Here is an 18,954-nt window from a genome sequence, read left to right on the forward strand (position 1 = left end):
ATGAGAAGCCACCAGAAATCAACGATCGCATACGCCATGATGCCACCTTACCCGCCAGACAACAGAACATTTTAAATGTCATTTGCCTTCTACTCATCAAGCTGTATTAAAGCTGACTGAATTTACATTCATATTCCTTACTGCAAATAAGCACTACATTTGAAAATGAATGTCTATATACTGCACTTTCACAAACCCTTGTTACTCTCGTGCGTAATTTATATCTGCTGATTGGTAGGAGGCGCGCGTCCTCTGGCATTGTCAACGCTGAAACTCAAGCATTGAAACATTCCTCTTCTCATATCCCCACTCCCAGTGGCACATCATAGCCATCTGCTTAATGTCTACAGACTGTGCGTGTCAAGGAAAATAAGCCATTTTGACTTCGATGTCCGGGGTTTTTGAAATTTTTGTCCGGGGTCAGCATTAATGGAACACGGAGCAACTTAATCCACAATATATAAATCGGTTTTAAATGATGAAAAGAAAAATAACTCCATTTTGTATATAATTAAATGAACATGTATGGTGCTTATTTTAACTTTGGCATACCCCCCTGAGATATGACTTCACTTACTCCTGGAGGGGGTGGGGGGGATGGGGGGGGGTGGGACTACCCTACCATCTGGTGGTATGATGTAGCGCTGCTTTAGTTCAACTAATGAAAGTTCTGGAGGCTGGCTTCTCTCATAAAATGAAGGGATAGCTCAGTCAGCTAAAACATCAAAGAGTGGTTTCAATTGAAAGAATGAATACATGGTTCAGCCTACAGAAAAACTACTAGCTTGAAAAGAAAGAATGAATTCTGACTTATTCAGTCAGGGTGCAAAACTACACTGGTCTCGGATGTTTTCACTTGGTTGCTCTCACAAACTGCTTCGCTCAGGGTGAAAGGGAAGGGGGGGGGGGGGGTGTAATCCAACTGATGTGTGAAACTACAACCAACTGACTCACTCCTACAGACTGGTTTCATCAAAGGAATGAGTGTGTAATCTAACCAGCAGAACAATTGTTTTCATTTGGTTACTCTCATAGATTAGTTTCACTTAAAAGAATGAATGAATAATTCAACTGATACATAAAACTAAAACAGAATCAGTCTGTTGTTTTCCAACAACTGAATGAATCAAATTTTTTTTCATTCTGTTGTTCACTATTTCACACACAAAATGTTTTTGTCTCTTCCCCCTCCCCTCTCCCCAACTTCTCTAACCGAGCGAGGTGGCGCATTGGTTGGCACAATGGCCTCGCATTCGGGAGGACGACGGTTCAATCCCGTCTCGGGCCATCCTGATTTAGGTTTTCCGTGATTTCCCTAAATCACTTCACGCAAATGCTAGGATTGTTCCTTTGAAAGGGCACGGCTGATTTCCTTCCCCATCCTTCCCTCACCCGAGCTTGTGCTCAGTCTCTAATGACCTCGTTGTCGACGGGACATTAAACACTTATCTCCTCCTCCTCCCTCCAACTACTCCACCCACTTCTAATTAAAATTTCAGGACCACAGCACAGTTGCTTTATTTGCACACTCCTCTTATTGTTGTGTAACTGACCCTTTAATGCATAATTTTGTTTCATTAGTTTGTAATTTCACTTGCATGAAATGTTTTTCCATGTGTAATTCTGTGCTGGCTCTCTCTCTTATCATTGTTTGTTTTCGTCGTAACCCATACAGCTGTTTTTGACTTTGCTAGTCTGAAGAAAATTTCTGTTTTTGTTTTGTTTCAGCCAGCCTCGAAATTTATTGAGACGCGGCAGCTCTGCAGAGAACCTGCAGGCACTTGAGGAGGTTTCTCAGAAAGGTGTTATTAATAGCATGCTCAAGAGACTAAAGACTGAAAAGGAGAATGTAAGTTCTATTTGTGCAGCATTACATGTAAAAAGTGGGGAGTGAGTGAGGCAGAATAAAACCACAATTTGAAGCACATCATTCACCCTCTTTTCCTACCCTGCACACACACGTATCAGTTTCTCCATTTCAAAGAAAAAAAGTCTTAAGCCTTAAAAGAAAAAGTGTGTGTGATATATGAAAAAAATAGCAAATTCTTAAAAATATCTCTGGTAGGATGACGATCTTTCAAGCACTTGCATTCTTCTAGCTGATCCCTGAATTTGGATAGTGGAGTTCCTGACATCCCTAAAACAATGGAAATGGTTCCTTTTTAACCTGCATAAATATTTTCATATTTCACTTAAACACATCCTTTATTTTAGTGTAAGTTAAGGCATTCAAGTTGGAACTCAAGTAGGACTGTGGAATGACAATTAGCCAGATGACCAGTGCCCCAGTATTGCTCATGCAGTGCGTAAAAATTCGTAGCTGCCACTGTACTTCCTCCCCCCTATCTGTAACTATGTAGACAGTACAAGGAAGGGTCTTTGCATTGTGCCATAGTTTTAAAATTCTGACCTTATCTGTACTCGCATACGGTGCCTTTTATGTTGCTGCTTGGTGTTGCATTCATACTACTTTCATCTGTCAATAAGAGTCACAAGGGAAAAATAAGCCAAAAAGATACATCGTGGTTGTGTCCTAATTGTGATGTTGCTCTCTGTATGTGTGTGTTTTCAGAACATACAATTCTCAGGCAAAATATGTATAAGAATGGTATGTCTAATTGCCCCCCCCCCCCCCCCCCCCCCCCCAAGGAATAAAAACATGATTAAGAAAAAAAATTTGTATGTCTGTTAATTTGAATGTATCATAAGACAATCTTTAGGAATAGATAAACGAGGTTTCATCGTTCCAAATGACACACCACACAGATTTATTGCATTTATAGTTCCAAAGCTGTGATCTTGTTAAAAACAGCAATCCAGCTACTCCAACCAAAGTGACTGAGGCCAATCTCAAGAGTGATAATCCCTGTCTTTATGCCAATTGTAATGATAATTATTTAACATGATAATCAATACATTATTTACTTATTTCAGCGAAAAGAAAAAAAGAAAAAAAAAAAATACCCTACGGGTGATTGTTGCTCATGCTAACTCGTTCCTTAAACAGTAGACTTTCATGTATTAACTACTGGTAGGACCTTTTAGACATGTTCAGTATATGTACTCCATATTATACTTGCATGTATTCTGTACACGGCTTTGTTGTATTTTTCAAGTCCTTGAAATCTTCTAGTTGCAATTGGCACCGGTAGTCTCAGTTATATGTGCAAATTTTTTGCTCATGACTCTGGCGCAGCTTACACAGTTGTTGCTCTGGTCTTAATGCCTTTGCTAAGACTGATTTGGCACTAATTCTGCTTTCTGTTATCCATTTCCTACTGATTGACCCACTGATTTTGAGCTCATATTCTTACCACATTGCATTACAATATCATTGATATATTACACCTTGCCAGAATCATGAAAATGTGTACTTTTATTTAGTGTAGGAATATTACATCTTGGTTAAAATGGAGCGACATAAGCAGTAATATTTAAGATAAACCACTCTTTCTCTAGCTTTTTTCAGTGAGTGTCATCTTTAAGGACAAATAAAAATTGGACCATAGTTAAGAGAAAAATTTCCTTTGGCACAGTTTAGAGGTACAACCTTGTTCTATTTACAAGCGGATTTCATTATTTTCTGACTACTTGTTTCTTTGCTATAACGTCAAACCTAAGATGCTGTGATTCAGCTCACCATTGTAGCTATTGCAACGGAGATGTAGGCTTCGTGTCTATCTTGATTACAATAATGCATTCACTGTGCTGTTCATAGTAGTTTAATTGGATTCCTGTTTTCTTATTTTTTATTAAACCTACTCCTGTGTTACATCTATTTGATTTTGTAACTGTAACCCTGTATTCACCTGATCAGAAATTCTATTCCTCCTGCTACAAACTTCACCAGTTCCAAATATGTAGCTTCAATTTCCCAATTTAAATGTTCTAACCTGCCTGCCCAATTAATGGATTTTGCATTCCACACTCCAGTTCATAGTATAGCAGTTTTGCTTCTACTCATAATGATATCCTCCTGAGTAGTCCCCACCTGGAGATCCAATGGGGTAGTATTTTACCTCCGGAATAATTTACCCAAGAGTACATCATTATCATGTGACCGTGCAGTAAAGCTGCATGCCTTTGAAAAAAATTATGGCTTTAGTTTCCCCTTATTTTCAGCCATTTGTAGTACTAACACAGCAAAGCAGTTTGTGTTGATGTTACAAGGCCAGATCATTCAGTCATGCAGACTGTTGCACCTGCAGTTACCGAAAAGGCCACTGTCCCTCTTCAGGAACCGCATGTTTGCCTGGCCTCTCAACACATCTTCTGTTGTGGTTGCACCTGTGGTATGGCTATATGTATCACTGAGGCACGCAAACCACCTCACAAATGGCAAGGCCCATGGTTCATGAGATATGACATTAAAAATGTTGATGCTTACTAAGACTGCAAGTCTACAAATATTTGCTAAGTTACTGTCAACATTTCCCTCTCTTTTTTACACTCTGTTTGAAAGTATGTGCACAGTTTTTAGTTTTCCAAGTATCTTTCTTGAACTTGAAAGCTCTTCAAAAGTTCTGAATCCATGTTTTAATTACTCATGTAGACAGAATCAGTAAACAGTGATGAATGTTAAATAGTTACAGGAAGCGTCATGCATAGGTTCACAAGGATTATAGTTTTTACAAAATTCTTTTACACCGTGCATTTGGTTCCTGGGAACCAATTGCTTGGTTGTTAGCTGCCAAACAGTAATGGATGTGTAATGTGGCAAACAGATATGCCCACCTATGTCCCAATGACATAGCACAATTCATGCACTTCTCAAAATCACTCATTCTGCCTCACCTTGTATCTATTTGCAAACTAGTGAATTTCATGCAGGGTAATTATTGGGTTGATCATATTTTATTTGTTGTTTGCTTCTCTCTGTGAAAAATGTTCAAAGGTGGTTACTCCACTTTGCATACCATATGAACATTTCTCTTAAAAGTTCTTGTATTTCCTCTACCAATATCAAAAATAGGTAGTTATTGTTTGTGAGTTTAAGCTGAAAAGTTGCAGCACAATGCCTGTAATCTAAAATTGGATGTGCTGCAGTGAGATTTTTAAGAGCAGCCTGAAATATATTTTAAGATGAGAATTTCAAGTTTTTTATTTATAGATTTGTGGCTTTTGGTACAGGTATTCCTTATCATAACTCATTCACTTGTTGTTCAGTTAAATCTTTTTTCATATGTATCCATCTGTGTTTTGCACATAAACTTTGATAAGAAGTATTCTGTATTCCTGGAAATGTGTCAAAAAATGTATATGATGCGTTTGGAATGATATGGGTAATTTGTAACATAATACATGTGAAGTACTCAACTTTCTGGGTAGCAACTCATCGTTTCTGCTGCAGGTGGAGCTATCTCAGCCCCTTACATCTCTTCGTTGTGGATCTCTGGATTCGTTACATGAAACTCACTTGACTGAACATCCCACTGCAAGTGACATATCTGATGATGGTAAGTTGTTGTCGTTATTGGGTGTTGTTGGGTTTCAAAAAAGAGAAGACATATTTTCTTCATGAATGTAATGTAATTGTGATGTTTCTAAAATGAATCAAATATGGTTTAAGACTTACTGTTTGCAACAAGGCATCAAAACAGAAGGAGCAATTATATATTCTTGCAGCATGTAGAAAATTAAATAACGAAATGGTATATATTGGTGAGCTTTCTATGAAAATATCAGATTGGATGCAGGTTTTATCCAATATTTGTTTGTTTTGTGTTTGTTCATAATTAAATTCTGAATATTGAAGTCACTGCTTCCATTTGCAGGCATTAATAATATACAATTGTTATATTCAAGTTTATTTACTCATATTGTACTATCATTGGATTATGTTTAAGTACCATAGTAGCCTTGTTCGCTGATATGTGCATGCAGTCTGGCTTTTGCAGCCCAGTCACACGAATTTCACACTTACAAAAGGCAGGGTAAAATGTGAAAGCAGCCATGCTATTTATCAGCTATCTTTCCCATTCTCTGTCATTGTTCACACCACTCCTTCCGTGTCCAGACCACGTACTGCCTTCTCCCACCACTAAACTATTCCTCACTTGCCATGGCATGGTAACTCTCTCTCTCCCTCTCCCCTCCTTCTCTCCCGCCCCCCCCCCCTCCCCCTCCCCCACACTCCTGCCTTGTACTACCCATTTCTTGCCTTGTCTTCCTTTCCCTACACCCTCCCCTCGTCAACCCACCCAGCAACTGCTCTCAGTAATGTTGATGCTGCCATGATAGTTGTGTTTGGGTGCCTGTGGAGTTGTACATGTGAATATGAGTACTTTTCATTAGAAAAAGAGCAAGATTTTAAACATATTCTCAGAGAATGCAATATTTTAATTTCCTCACACAGGCAGTAAATTTGTTGAGCACATGTCACATAAACACAAGTATATCTTTTTTAATGAAATATTGATATAAACTAAGATCAACATTTCTTTCTCCTCTCCATCGTAATGAATGGAAGAAAATAAAAGAAAGAGAATGGGGGGCAGGGGGGTGGGGGGAGGAGAAGGCCTATCATATTGATCAACAAACTGTAATTAATCTTGGCATATCAGCTGTCCATTCTTCATGTGATAACAGTTAATAATCATTTGCGTGGAATGTGCTCTGTGATCCCATTGAGAATGTAACCTTATAACAGTTCTTAAAATTTCATATTGTGTGATGCAGTTTTACACAGTCGCATACTATACACAGATATACATTTTGCACAAAAACATTGTAAAATGACATTGGGATGTCTGACCTTGGCGCTGAAGTACAGACATTAAGACATTTACCTGTAACTTGAAAACGGTGCAGTCATAACTGTGATCGTGGTTCAGTGAGCAACTTCAAATCTGAGTATCTCAGAATAGTAGTTGTAACCTACATCCTCAGTTATTTGCTGGATGTATTCCAGTTAATAATTATTAAATGTTATTGATCTCTCTCTCTCTCTCTCTCTCTCTCTCTCTCTCTCTCTCTCTCTCACACACACACACACACCAGGCTTAATTCATTGATTGTTTTAACACCATGTGTGATGTAACCTTTCTGCACCAATAGGACTCGCTGCTAGACGCACTGAAGATGGTTACACTGAAGCTGAAATCTAGTTAGGTCTAGAATAAAATACAGATTGATACATGCTGTTGGCTCTGTTCATTCCTGGTTATACACTTATGTAATGGTTATATAAGCCACATACATTTATCTGTTTTAGTGTACTATAATCAATTTAAAATATTTCATGCCAGTCATCAGATGATTGAATGTCCAGATATCACTTTCTCTTCTGTGGCTGAATTCTTTGCTTGATATTCTTATTTATCTAGTGGAAAACTGGCTGAACAATTTAACATAAATTATCAAGCACTATTGGTTGGTTGTTTTGGGGAAGGAGACCAGACAGCGAGGTCATCGGTCTCATCGAATTAGGGAAGGACGGGGAAGGAAGTCGGCCGTGCCCTTTGAAAGGAACCATCCCGTATCAAGCACTATTCTCACTTATAAGGAAAAGAGCAATAGGTAGTGCATTTTTATGATATTTTTACTAGCCTGTTGGCTTCCACCATTTGTGAGCCAGATGGGTTGTTGCATTTACTTTCTGAGCCCAATCTTTGAAGCTAAACATCACTTCCACTATGTAACCATTTGACAGGGAGAATGTTGGCATTATACAAAGTATGAAACCATTAGATTAAGACATAAATCAGATGAACAGACATCTGATGATGAGGATGGAATGACTGTTCACAGTATTACACAGTACACATCTTTATTTACTGGGCAACAGCAAAACTGGACTATTCATCACTTGGAAAGTATTGATAATTGTGCAACATTACTTTCATCGAAAAGCACGGATAGAAATCAGATCCCTTTTTTATTAAAGAAAGAAGCATTGCCAGAATAGTTCATTTTTTTCATGGGATGAGGTTGGTGGTTTAGCAGTCCATTCTTCTTTTGTATACATTGCCATTTGTATATTTCACATTTTACACAAATTAATTTCTTATATTCATCCACAGACACAGTGCCTTCAGAATTTCATCTTCATAGCCATCAGTAAGGTACAAGACATTTTTATTCCTCCAGTTCCCCACCCCTACCCCATAGACACAAAGTTGCACTCACATTCAAAGTTGAAGCAGTAACTGTTAACAAATTACAATAAAAAATAGGTTTATTGAATGCTGTTTTCAGTATTATGTGAACATGAACATGGATTAATTGGATTTTGTTGGAACGATTGTAACTTCTGTTGTTTTATTTGTGAAGTTAAACATCTTGCATATATTGGTTTTCACTGAGATTAAAGATTCCACTGAAGAGAGCAATTTGCCACCTCCCCCTTTTTTTTATTAACTGTGTTATCAGAACTTTGAATGTGAATGCAAATTTGTGTCTCTGGGCCTGGAGTGGGGAATTGGAGGAAGAAAAATGTCTCCTACTTTACTGATAGGTGCGAAGATGAATTTTGAAGGCACCATGTCTGGAGACAAATACACGAAATTAAGTAGTGAAAAATGTCAAACGTACAAATGGTGGTGTCTACACATGAAGAATGGATTTTGCAAGCAACTGAAGTACAAACAAGCATTTCTCTGGGATTGTAGGAAAATTCTCAAGAGCTGTCATTAAAAAAAATATCGATATGAATTGATTTCCTGTAGCACTATGAATTTACAAATTGGGTGTGTCTACAAATCTAATGCAATGCAAAGCAAGTGTTATAACCCTGCAAATACCCAGCGTGCACTTTCATTTAATTAATGAAACTAAAAATCCATAAAAATTGTAGGCATCAGACGGTAGTGTTATTTTGTCTTTAGCTTTCTGTTACATTTACTTCGATAATGTTGATAAAAGTACATTTCAGAATACTTTTGTCGTAATTGAGCATTGAGGCACTATTATTCTCATTTTTGCAAGATAAGTAAGAACTCAGTAGTTGTCCAGGATGGTAAGTGCCTCTCTGTGTAACATGTCCTCTCCAATAACTTCTATGTCTGTCATTTGACTATTTATTTATTTTATTTATTTATTGTTCCGTGGGACCAAATTAAGCAGAAGTCTCCATGGTCATGGAACAAGTCAATACATGGAATTTCAACAATGTAACACTGGAATTTGCTTAATTTTTTAGCTCTTCCAGGAGCTCCTCGACAGAATAGGAGGAGTGAGCCATGAGGAAACTCTTCAGTTTAGACTTAAAAGAGTTTGGGCTACTGCTAAGATTTTTGAGTTATTGTGGTAGGTCATTGAAAATGGATGCAGCAGAATACTGCACTGCTTTCTGCACAAGAGTCAAGGAAGTGCATTCCACATGCAGATTTGATTTCTGCCTAGTATTAACTGAGTGAAAGCTGCTAACTCTTGGGAATAGGCTAATATTGCTAACAACAAACGACATTAAAGAAAATATATACTGTGAGGGCAATGTCAGAATTCCCAGACTAATGTATAGAGGTCAACAAGAGGTTCTCGAACTTACACCACATATAGCTCGAACAGCCCGTTTTTGAGCCAAAAATACCCTTTTTGAATCAGAAGAATTACACCAAAAAATAATACCATACGACGTAAGTGTATGAAAATATGCGAAGTAGACTACTTTTCATGTTGAACTGTCACTTATTTCAGATACTGTTCTAATGGTAAATAAAGCAGCATTTAGTTTCTGAACAAGATCCTGGACATGGGCTTTCCACAGCAGCTTACTATCTATCTGAACGTCTAGGAACTTGAACTGTTCCGTCTCGCTTATAATATGCCCATTCTGTCTGATCAAAATATCGGTTTTTGTTGAATTGTGAGTTAGAAACTGTAAAAACTGAGTCTTACTGTGATTTAGCATCAAATTATTTTCCACAGGCCACGAACTTATTTCATGAACTATATTATTTGATACTGTTCCAATATTACACACAAGATACTTCACTACCAAGCTGGCGTCATCAGCAAACAGAAATATTTTTGAATCACCTGTAATACTAGAAGGCATATCATTTATATAAATAAGAAACAGCAGTGGCCCCAGCACCGACCCTTGGGGAATGACCCACTTAACAGTGCCCCATTGGGGCTGAACACCTACCACTCTCAATATTGCCGAGAATTACCTTCTGCTTTCTGTTCTTAAAGTAAGAGGCGAACCAATTGTAAGCTACTCCCCTCACTCCATAATGGTCCAACTTCTGCAGTAATATTTTGTGGTCAACACAGTCAAAAGCCTTCGTTAAATCAAAGAAAACACCTAGTGTTCGCAACCTTTTATTTAATCCGTCCAAAACCTCACAGAGAAAAGAGAATATAGCATTTTCAGTTGTTAAACCATTTCTAAAACCAAACTGTACATTTGACAGCAAATTATGTGAATTTAAATGCTCCAGTAACCTTGTATATACAACCTTCTCGATAACTTTAGCAAACACCGATGGCATAGAAATAGGTCTAAAATTGTCAACATTATCCTTGTCTCCCTTTTTATAAAGTGGCTTCACTACCGAGTAATTTAATCGGTCAGGAAACCGACCACTCCTAAAGGAAAAGTTACAGATATGGCCAAGTACTGGGCTAACATACATAGAACAATACTTCAGTATTCTGCTAGATGCCCCGTCATATCCATGAGAGTTCTTGGTCTTTATTGATTTAATTATTAACTCAATCTCCCTCTTGTCAGTATCATGGAGGAGCATTTCAGATAACAGTCTCGGAACACTTTCTTCTAAGAGTGCTATGTGATTCCCTGTTGGGACTAGGTTTCTATTTAGTTCACCTACTATATTCAGAAAGTGATTATTAAATACTGTACTTATACGCGACTTACCAGTAACACGGACATTCCCACTACGCACTGATTCTATATCCTCGACCTGTCTCTGCAGACCAGCCACTTCCTTAACGACTGACTGTATGGTTTTAATATAATAGAGGGAAACATTCCACGTGGGAAAAATATATCTAAAAACAAAGATGATGTGACTTACCAAACGAAAGCGCTGGCAGGTCGATAGACCACAAACAAACACAAACATACACACAAAATTCAAGCTTTCGCAACAAACTGTTGCCTCATCAGGAAAGAGGGAAGGAGAGGGAAAGATGAACGGATGTGGGTTTTAAGGGAGAGGGTAAGGAGTCATTCCAATCCCGGGAGCGGAAAGACTTACCTTAGAGGGAAAAAAGGACGGGTATACACTCGTGCGCGCACACCACACATGTCCATCCACACATATACAGACACAAGCAGACATATGGTTTTAATTTTATCCTGAGACTTATCTATTCTATCTGCATACCACATACTTTCTGCCTTCCTAATAACATTTTTAGGCACCTTACAATACTGTTTGTAATGGGCTGCTGCATTTAGATTTTGCCTGTTTCTAAAGTTTTGATATAATTGCCTCTTTGTTCTACAAGATATTCTTATCCCTCTAGTCAGCCACCCAGGCTGCCTGTTTGTGCTAGTACCCTGTTTTGAACGTTCTAACGGAAAGCAACTTTCAAAGAGCACGAGAAAAGTCTTGAGAAAAGCATTATATTTATCATCTACTGTATCAGCGCAATAAACATCTTGCCACTCTTGTTGCTTGATAAGGTTTACAAAGGTCTCTACAGCAACTGGGTCAGCTTTCCTAAACTGTTGATAACTATATTTAACATGTGTTGCAGCACAAAAATCTTTTAGAGTTAAAATTTGTGGATCATGATCTGAAAGGCCATTCACCTTTTTGCTAACAGAATGCCCTTCTAGTAATGACAATTATTATACCCTTATCTACTTTTTCCCATATGGCCTGCAAGCTCTACAAACCATCATTCTAGATAGTGCTTGATGTCATCAGTCCACAAAAGGTGGCTGATGCCATTGGCCAGCGTAAAATAAGGAACTCAGCATCATATGAGAGGAATAACTGATATCCTCATAATGTAACTGGATAGATAAAAAAATCTGCTCACTAACCCGTGACAGGAAAATTTAAATGTATTGTAATTTGGAAGCTGGCACTATAACATGTCCTTGGTTCTCACCACCCACCCCCTCAATTTACATTTATTTCTTTGGTCCCGGCACTTCTTCTCAGTAACTATTCCTTTCTTCACTCCCTTTTATTTTCTGGCCTGTCTGTCGTCCCCTCTCCTCCTCCCCCTCTCCCCACCTCTACACACATACAGTGTGGTTAAATTTCTACATCTACATCTACATGGACAGTCTGCAAATCACTTTTAAGTGCCTAGCAGAGGGTTCATCAAACCACCTTCACAATTCTCTATTATTCCAATCCTGTATAGCACGCGGAAAGAATGAACACCTATATCTTTCTGTACGAGCTCTGATTTCCCTTATTTTATCATGGTGATCATTCCTCCCTATGTAGGTCGGTGTCAACAAAATATTTTCACTTTCGTAGGAGAAAGTTGGTGATTAAAATTTCATGAGAAGATTCCGTCGCAACGAAAAACGCCTTTCTTTCAATGATTCCCAGCCCAAATCCTGTATCATTTCTGTGATACTCTCTCCCTTATTTTGCGATAATACAAAACGTGCTGCTTTTCTTTGAACTTTTTCGATGTACTCCGTCAGTTATAACTGGTAAGGATTCCACACCATGCAGCAGTATTCTAAAAGAGGACAGACAAGTGTAGTGTAAGCAGTCACCTTAGTAGATCTGTTACATTTTCTAAATGTCCTGCCAATAAAACGCAGTCTTTGGTTAGCCTTCCCCACAACATTTTCTATGCGTTCCTTCTTCCAATTTAAGTTGTTCGTAATTGTAATACAGTACCTAGGTATTTAGTTGAATTTATGGCTTTTAGATTAGACTGATTTATCGTGTAACCAAAGTTTAACGAATTCCTTTTAGCACTCATGTGGATGACCTCACATTTTTAGTTATTTAGGGTCAACCGCCACATTTCACACCATTCAGATAACTTTTCTAAATCATTTTGCGGTTTGTTTTGATCTTCTGATGACTTTATTAGCTGACAAATGACAGCGTCATCTGCAAACAACCTAAGATGGCTACTCAGATTGTCTCTCAAATCGTTTATATAGATAAGGAACAGCAAAGGGCCTATAACACTACCTTGGGGAACACCAGAAATCACTTATGTTTCACTCGATAACTTTCCATCAGTTACTACGAACGGTGACCCCTCTGACAGGAAATCACAAATCCAGTCACATAACTGAGATGATACTCCATAAGCATGCAATTTCACTACAAGCCACTTGTGCGGTACAGTGTCAAAAGCCTTCTGGAAATCCATAAATACGGAATCGATCTGAAATCCCTTGTCAATAGCACTCAACACTTCATGTGAATTAAAAGTTAGTTGTGTTTCACAAGAACGATGTTTTCTAAACCCATTTTGACTGTGTGTCAATAGACCATTTTCTTCAAGGTAATTCATAATGTTCGAACACAGTATATGTTCCAAAATCCTGCTGCATATTGATGTTAATGATATGAGCCTGTAATTGAGTTGATTACTACTACTACCTTTCTTGAATATTTGTGTGACCTGTGAAACTTACCAATCTTTGGGTACAGATCTTTCGCTGAGCGAACGGTTGTATATGATAGCTAAGTATGGAGCTAATGCATCAGCATACTCCGAAAGGAACCTAATTGGTATACAGTCTGGACCAGAAGACTTGCTTTTATTAAGTGATTTAAGTCGCTTCACTACTCCGATGATATTTACTTCTACGTTACTCATGTTGGCAGCTGTTCTCGATTCGAATGCTGGAATATGTACTTCGTATTTTTTTGTGAAGGCAGTTCGGAAGGCTGTGTGTAGTAACTCTGCTTTGGCAGCACTGTCTTTGATAGTACTTCCATTGCTATTGCGCAGAGAAGGCATTGATTGTTTCTTGCCGCTAACATACTTCACATACAACCAGAATCTCTTTGGATTTTCCACTCTTAATAACTTGTGCATGGACATTTTGTCAGTAATCTCTGTGCTGCATGTTGTCCAATCTTTCACCTTTAAGCTTTCAGGTTTTCAAATATCATCTGGTGCAATCCCCCAACAATCAGTCTGTCCTTATCCCCTGACATGAGGTCCTGGGCGATGTTTCTGAACTCTCCCTATTTCCTAAATCTCACCAATCCTTTCCCTTCACCCCTCTTTCCTATTCAGCTCTTATACCAGGAGGAAGATCCACTGTCTGAAAGCTTGCAAATTTCAATATCTTTCATGTGTGTTTTCTCCTCCCACTGCTTTGTGAGTAGATTTTTTAATCTATCCATGTTAGTTATATTTTTAAAAAATTTTCATTGATATCCTTACAAGTGTAATTGTAGGTATCTTTCTCAGCATTTTTTATTGAAATGTTGGCGATTGTTTTCAAAATGCTGCTAACTCAGAAAAAACTAAATTTTGTATTTTTGTTATTACTGCTATGTAAAACACCTGGACCACTTTTTACTGGTATATTAAAATTACATTCTCACTAGTACCATATTTCCCAAAATGACCACTATTATGCTTGTCACACCGGCGAAAGATTGTAAGAAGATGAACTTTGATATGTCCCACAGCTGCTACTTTTTGATTCATGACAGTAACTTTCTTATGGCAATACAAATTAAATTTGTAGTGTACGAGAATACAAAATGAATTAACTGAGTTACAAAATGGAATAAAATTTGACATTACCCATAATTATGCAAGCGATGGGAATGAGTGCCAGTGCCAACAGTTATACATGGCGCTGCAATATGTTGAGTGCCATGTCTCGTATGAAGTCTCTTCTCATGGCAGAAGGGTGTAATATTGAGAATTTGTATTTTAACTTTGTTGTGCAGTATACTATATTATTATACAGACTATGGGACTGACATGCCACCTGCCTAAATTGAAACTATTTAGGTAAAGCAATGTGACAAACAGTTGCATGAAGATTCACTGTGACCCCAGCACATTGCAACTCTTACTTTTGGGAATACCCTCATACATTTTTCCCAAAAATGATTGTATGTGATCCCTATATGAAAGGTGATCACACAAAAATATGACTTTTTAGACAAATTTTTACTTAAAAACAGTGTAGTTTAAAGCAGGCTGTTGCAGCTCAAGTGCTCGTCTGTGGTTCTTCCTGCCGTAGTATAAGAAGAAGGCCGAGGTGCCCCTGTGTGATGTGGGGCATCATGGGAACAACCTGTTTAAGGGGGCATCGTTTTTTCTTGGGTTGTCTGATAGAATGTAAACTTTTGATTCTTTATGCCAGTTTTGTGTTTCATCATTTATGTTGGCAGTCAAGTTAAATATGTTTCACTTTTTTTTGCACATACTCCTATATGTTGATATCTTTTTCGGGGAGTTTCCAAAAGGTTTTTCCATAGGTGACAAGACAAGGATGTGTACAGTTGATGCTATAAATATTCAGTACTGAGCTTGCAGTGCTACAGGTTGGTTGGCAGTGAATTGCTGCCTTTTGTAATAATGTATCAGCAAGGTGATGAGTGGAGAGGTTTATTCCTGGCAGAGATTTTGTGTGTAGTTCAATGATTTTCTGTTTCTTCAGAAATTTTTGTTGGTTATGGAAATATATTTTGATTTATTATGTGAAACAGCAGTACACAGCTGTAAATTTCAAATTTTGAAATTGTATTACTGCCAAACTGTGCTCAGAACCTTTATAAACGTTTTTCTTCTCATTCAACATGTTAGCAAACAGCAGATATATATTAGTTTAGAAAATATAATTCAAGGTAAATTTTAGCAGTGTTAACATCTGCTCTAAGTGCAAAGCTATGCTCGTAACAGCATTTCTTGTGTGTTAAAATTCATCTTTACATTTAATCAACTCTTCTGCATTCTTTTGATATCACTTTACTGTATCACTTGCAGCAAGTGTTGTATAGGTATTAAGTGTTGCGAGCTTATACAGTAGAGTGTATTGTTAACACACGTGAGCAGATTGAACGTAATGTAGAAACTTACATTAGGAGGCATGAAGATGATAAGAAAAGAATGAGTATCCAGTCCAAAGCTATAGTTATTGTACCATTATTGCATTTCATGCTTACTAGGAAATCATTTGGTTAAATTTTACCATGTGTATTTTATCTATGTGCTCAGTCACACCTCTAGTTTCTACAATACTTCTCTGCTGTAAATGTCTAGGGACTGTGTTTCAGACCCTAGCTTTTTGTGGGATTAGGTCTGCTTTGATATTGCCAAAAGTACAGAGGATCACCCAGTTTCATTTATGTAAGAAGTTGGAATGGAAGCTCTGAAGAAGCTATTTTCAAAACAATACTAGTGAACAAGTGTATCGTACCTAATGTCAGTGAATGTACTGCTTAGTGGCAGTTAAGTCAGCGTGTCTGGGTGCTTTGTTTTCAAATTTTTTACAGTGCTCTGGTGCCTCTGATCAGCCAGTCTTTTCTTCTGGATTTATTCTAGATTTTTACAGCTTTTTCATATAATTATACATTGTAAAGCAGTTCATGAAGTTCTTCCTATACATGCCTCTGCATTTATCCTGCATGAAATTAGTGCAAGGTGTTTAATTTGTAACTCAGTATCTATTAACATAACTGCCTTCATTGTGAAGTAGATTAAAGTATCCCCAAATTTGTGCTTATCTTGATTTATCTTGTTATACTGTGTAACTTGTGACATGTGACATGCCCAGTAAGTACTTAGTGACATAACCTAAATAAGTAGTATCATAGGTAACTGTGTCGGCCACCTTTTACTGCGATGACACTTTAAACTCTTTTAGTTATCATATTACAAATTTTCATGCCATTACTCTTGTGCTAGATCACAATTCTTCTGTAATATATGCTACCATTATCACCCCTCATTCATAACATTATAGCCAAGATGTTGTTAAAAGGAAGTAATAATTTGTAAATTACCAGTTGTGTCAGTTTTCAGAATTGATGAACTCCTTATCTAAATGTCTGCCTGTTTCTTATGAATAACAGGTGGTTGCTTCTTCTCTTGGACCCGCAAGATACTTGCGATTAACAAAAAAATCTCTAGGTACTAACTTTATATATACTGTTTTTTGCTTTTATTTTATATTCATTTTTTGCATAGGTTAATTTGTGACCTCTATGATATTCACAGTGAAAAATTCGAAGTGAGAGTGAAAACAAGACACTAAAAACTATTAGTGACAGAAGTCAGTGGATACTTTCTGATCTCTGGCAAAGAAACTTGTGAAGTAGGGATGACATAGTTTGCTGTTCCTCGTAATCAGTATACCAAACAGTGGGCCTTACTCAAAAGAAATAATAAAATTCAGTTGCTATCAAAAGACACCTGCTGGCAAAATAAGTAATTAATACAAGATAAGATCCATTCAGTTGAAAATAAAATATTAATAAAAAAGAAAATTAAGATCAAAACATGTTTTATGTAAGAAGAGGATATACTATTAGAACAGCAGAGAAAGTAATCTGTAAAAGAGAATGAGGAAACCAAATGCTAAGAGGACATTTACATTCAGTGTAATATCTTCCTTAAAAAAAAAAAATAAATAAATAAAACAGATGAATGGGAATTATGTTTTATGATTATAGTATAGTCCCATACAAATGAGATTCACAATGTAATATTACTACCAGCAGGATGATGATCCAAAAAATATTTGTTCCTGTTATGTATCAGATGTGCATGGTAACAACAGTTAAGTTTTTGAACTAGGCCACACAGTATATTTACTCCAGCGTATTGTAGGCATTTGATACTACCTTTGATTTACAGCATCTCATTACTGGTGTACTGATCGATACTATAACATGGATTTAACCCTAACTTTCACAGTGTTCATTGACGGCTCCCAATGTGACCCAATTCTGGAAAATGTTATTAAGCAGAATTGAAATTATTTGGGCTAATACAATATGCGTGGGCCTAAATATAATTAATTATGTGGACAGTGTTCAACCCATATATCCTTTGTATCACCTTTATGCAATAACTGTCCAGTTTTAGAAGTGTACTGTTTCAGAATGGTCACTTGCTTCTGTAGAAATATTTTTATATAGCTGTGAGAGTTTTCTCTACTGTCAAACTTTTCTTCACATTTGTTTGCTGTGCTTCATTCAGAATGCTCAGCTGTTGACAGAACTTTCTTCTCACAATCATTTTGCTATAAATTCTTCATAGTTTACATGTTCTGAAAGCGGATTTCACCAAGTTGTGTAACAGTGAACAACTATCCAGCCTGATGTTTGTAGTTATGATGTGCAGTGATTCATTGTCTTGTTTGTTTTTACAACCATTATGTCATTCTGTGTTTGTTAATGCTAGGCATTTCCACATTGTGTCCCTGCATATTTTAGTGCTGTCGTGTGAGCTGTCCTTGATTGTGAACATTAATAAATATTTGTTATAAATAGCATGTTTCTGGATGTTCTTCAAACAGCAGTATTTGTCCTTCTCAAATTATTACTGCATACTGCTGTGCCCTGGTATAAGTCTTCTCAGCAAAAAATCTAAAGTCTTTGAGTGAAACCATTTCCTTAATTTAACAATGGAAACTCCAGGTAGGAATGTCAAAAATGTAGTAAAAGACAGATTGCTTCTTGCTGTAAAGAAGACGCATCATGTTGCAGACAGGCTCAGTTAAAAAAAAAACCTTATATAAAGCTTTCAGCCACACACTTCATCAGTGAGAGAGAGAGACATGCACCATTCACACAGACAAGCAAGCACACCTCAGGCGCACACAACCAATTACTCCAGCATCCTGGGCTGGACGTGTGCTTGCTTGCTTGTGTACTTGCTTGCTTTTGTGTGTGTGTGTGTGTGTGTGTGTGTGTGTGTGTGTGTGTGTGTTTTACTGATTAAGGCTGTGGCCAAAAGCTTTATGTAAGTGTCTTTTAATAGTGCCTGTCTGCAGCTTGACATTGCTTCTTTATGGTAAGTAGCAATCTGTCTTTTCCTATGTTATTTCCTTTAATTTAACATTTATGA

The 18,954-nt window shown here is 37.3% G+C and overlaps 1 protein-coding gene across 1 annotated transcript in view; it reads left to right on the top strand.

Annotated features, from left to right (window-relative positions):
- LOC126474680 (uncharacterized) overlaps positions 1 to 18,954 on the top strand; it is a 642,581-nt gene that overhangs the window by 600,824 nt on the left and 22,803 nt on the right. Inside the window, exons 30-32 of the mRNA XM_050102159.1 lie at positions 1,729 to 1,849; positions 5,351 to 5,456; positions 16,956 to 17,013. Of these exons, the coding sequence (XP_049958116.1) occupies positions 1,729 to 1,849; positions 5,351 to 5,456; positions 16,956 to 17,013 (285 nt within the window). The remainder of the gene's footprint in view (positions 1 to 1,728; positions 1,850 to 5,350; positions 5,457 to 16,955; positions 17,014 to 18,954) is intronic.

The sequence above is a fragment of the Schistocerca serialis genome, chromosome 4 (genome assembly GCF_023864345.2).
Source record: "Schistocerca serialis cubense isolate TAMUIC-IGC-003099 chromosome 4, iqSchSeri2.2, whole genome shotgun sequence".
NCBI classification, from domain to species: domain Eukaryota; kingdom Metazoa; phylum Arthropoda; class Insecta; order Orthoptera; family Acrididae; genus Schistocerca; species Schistocerca serialis.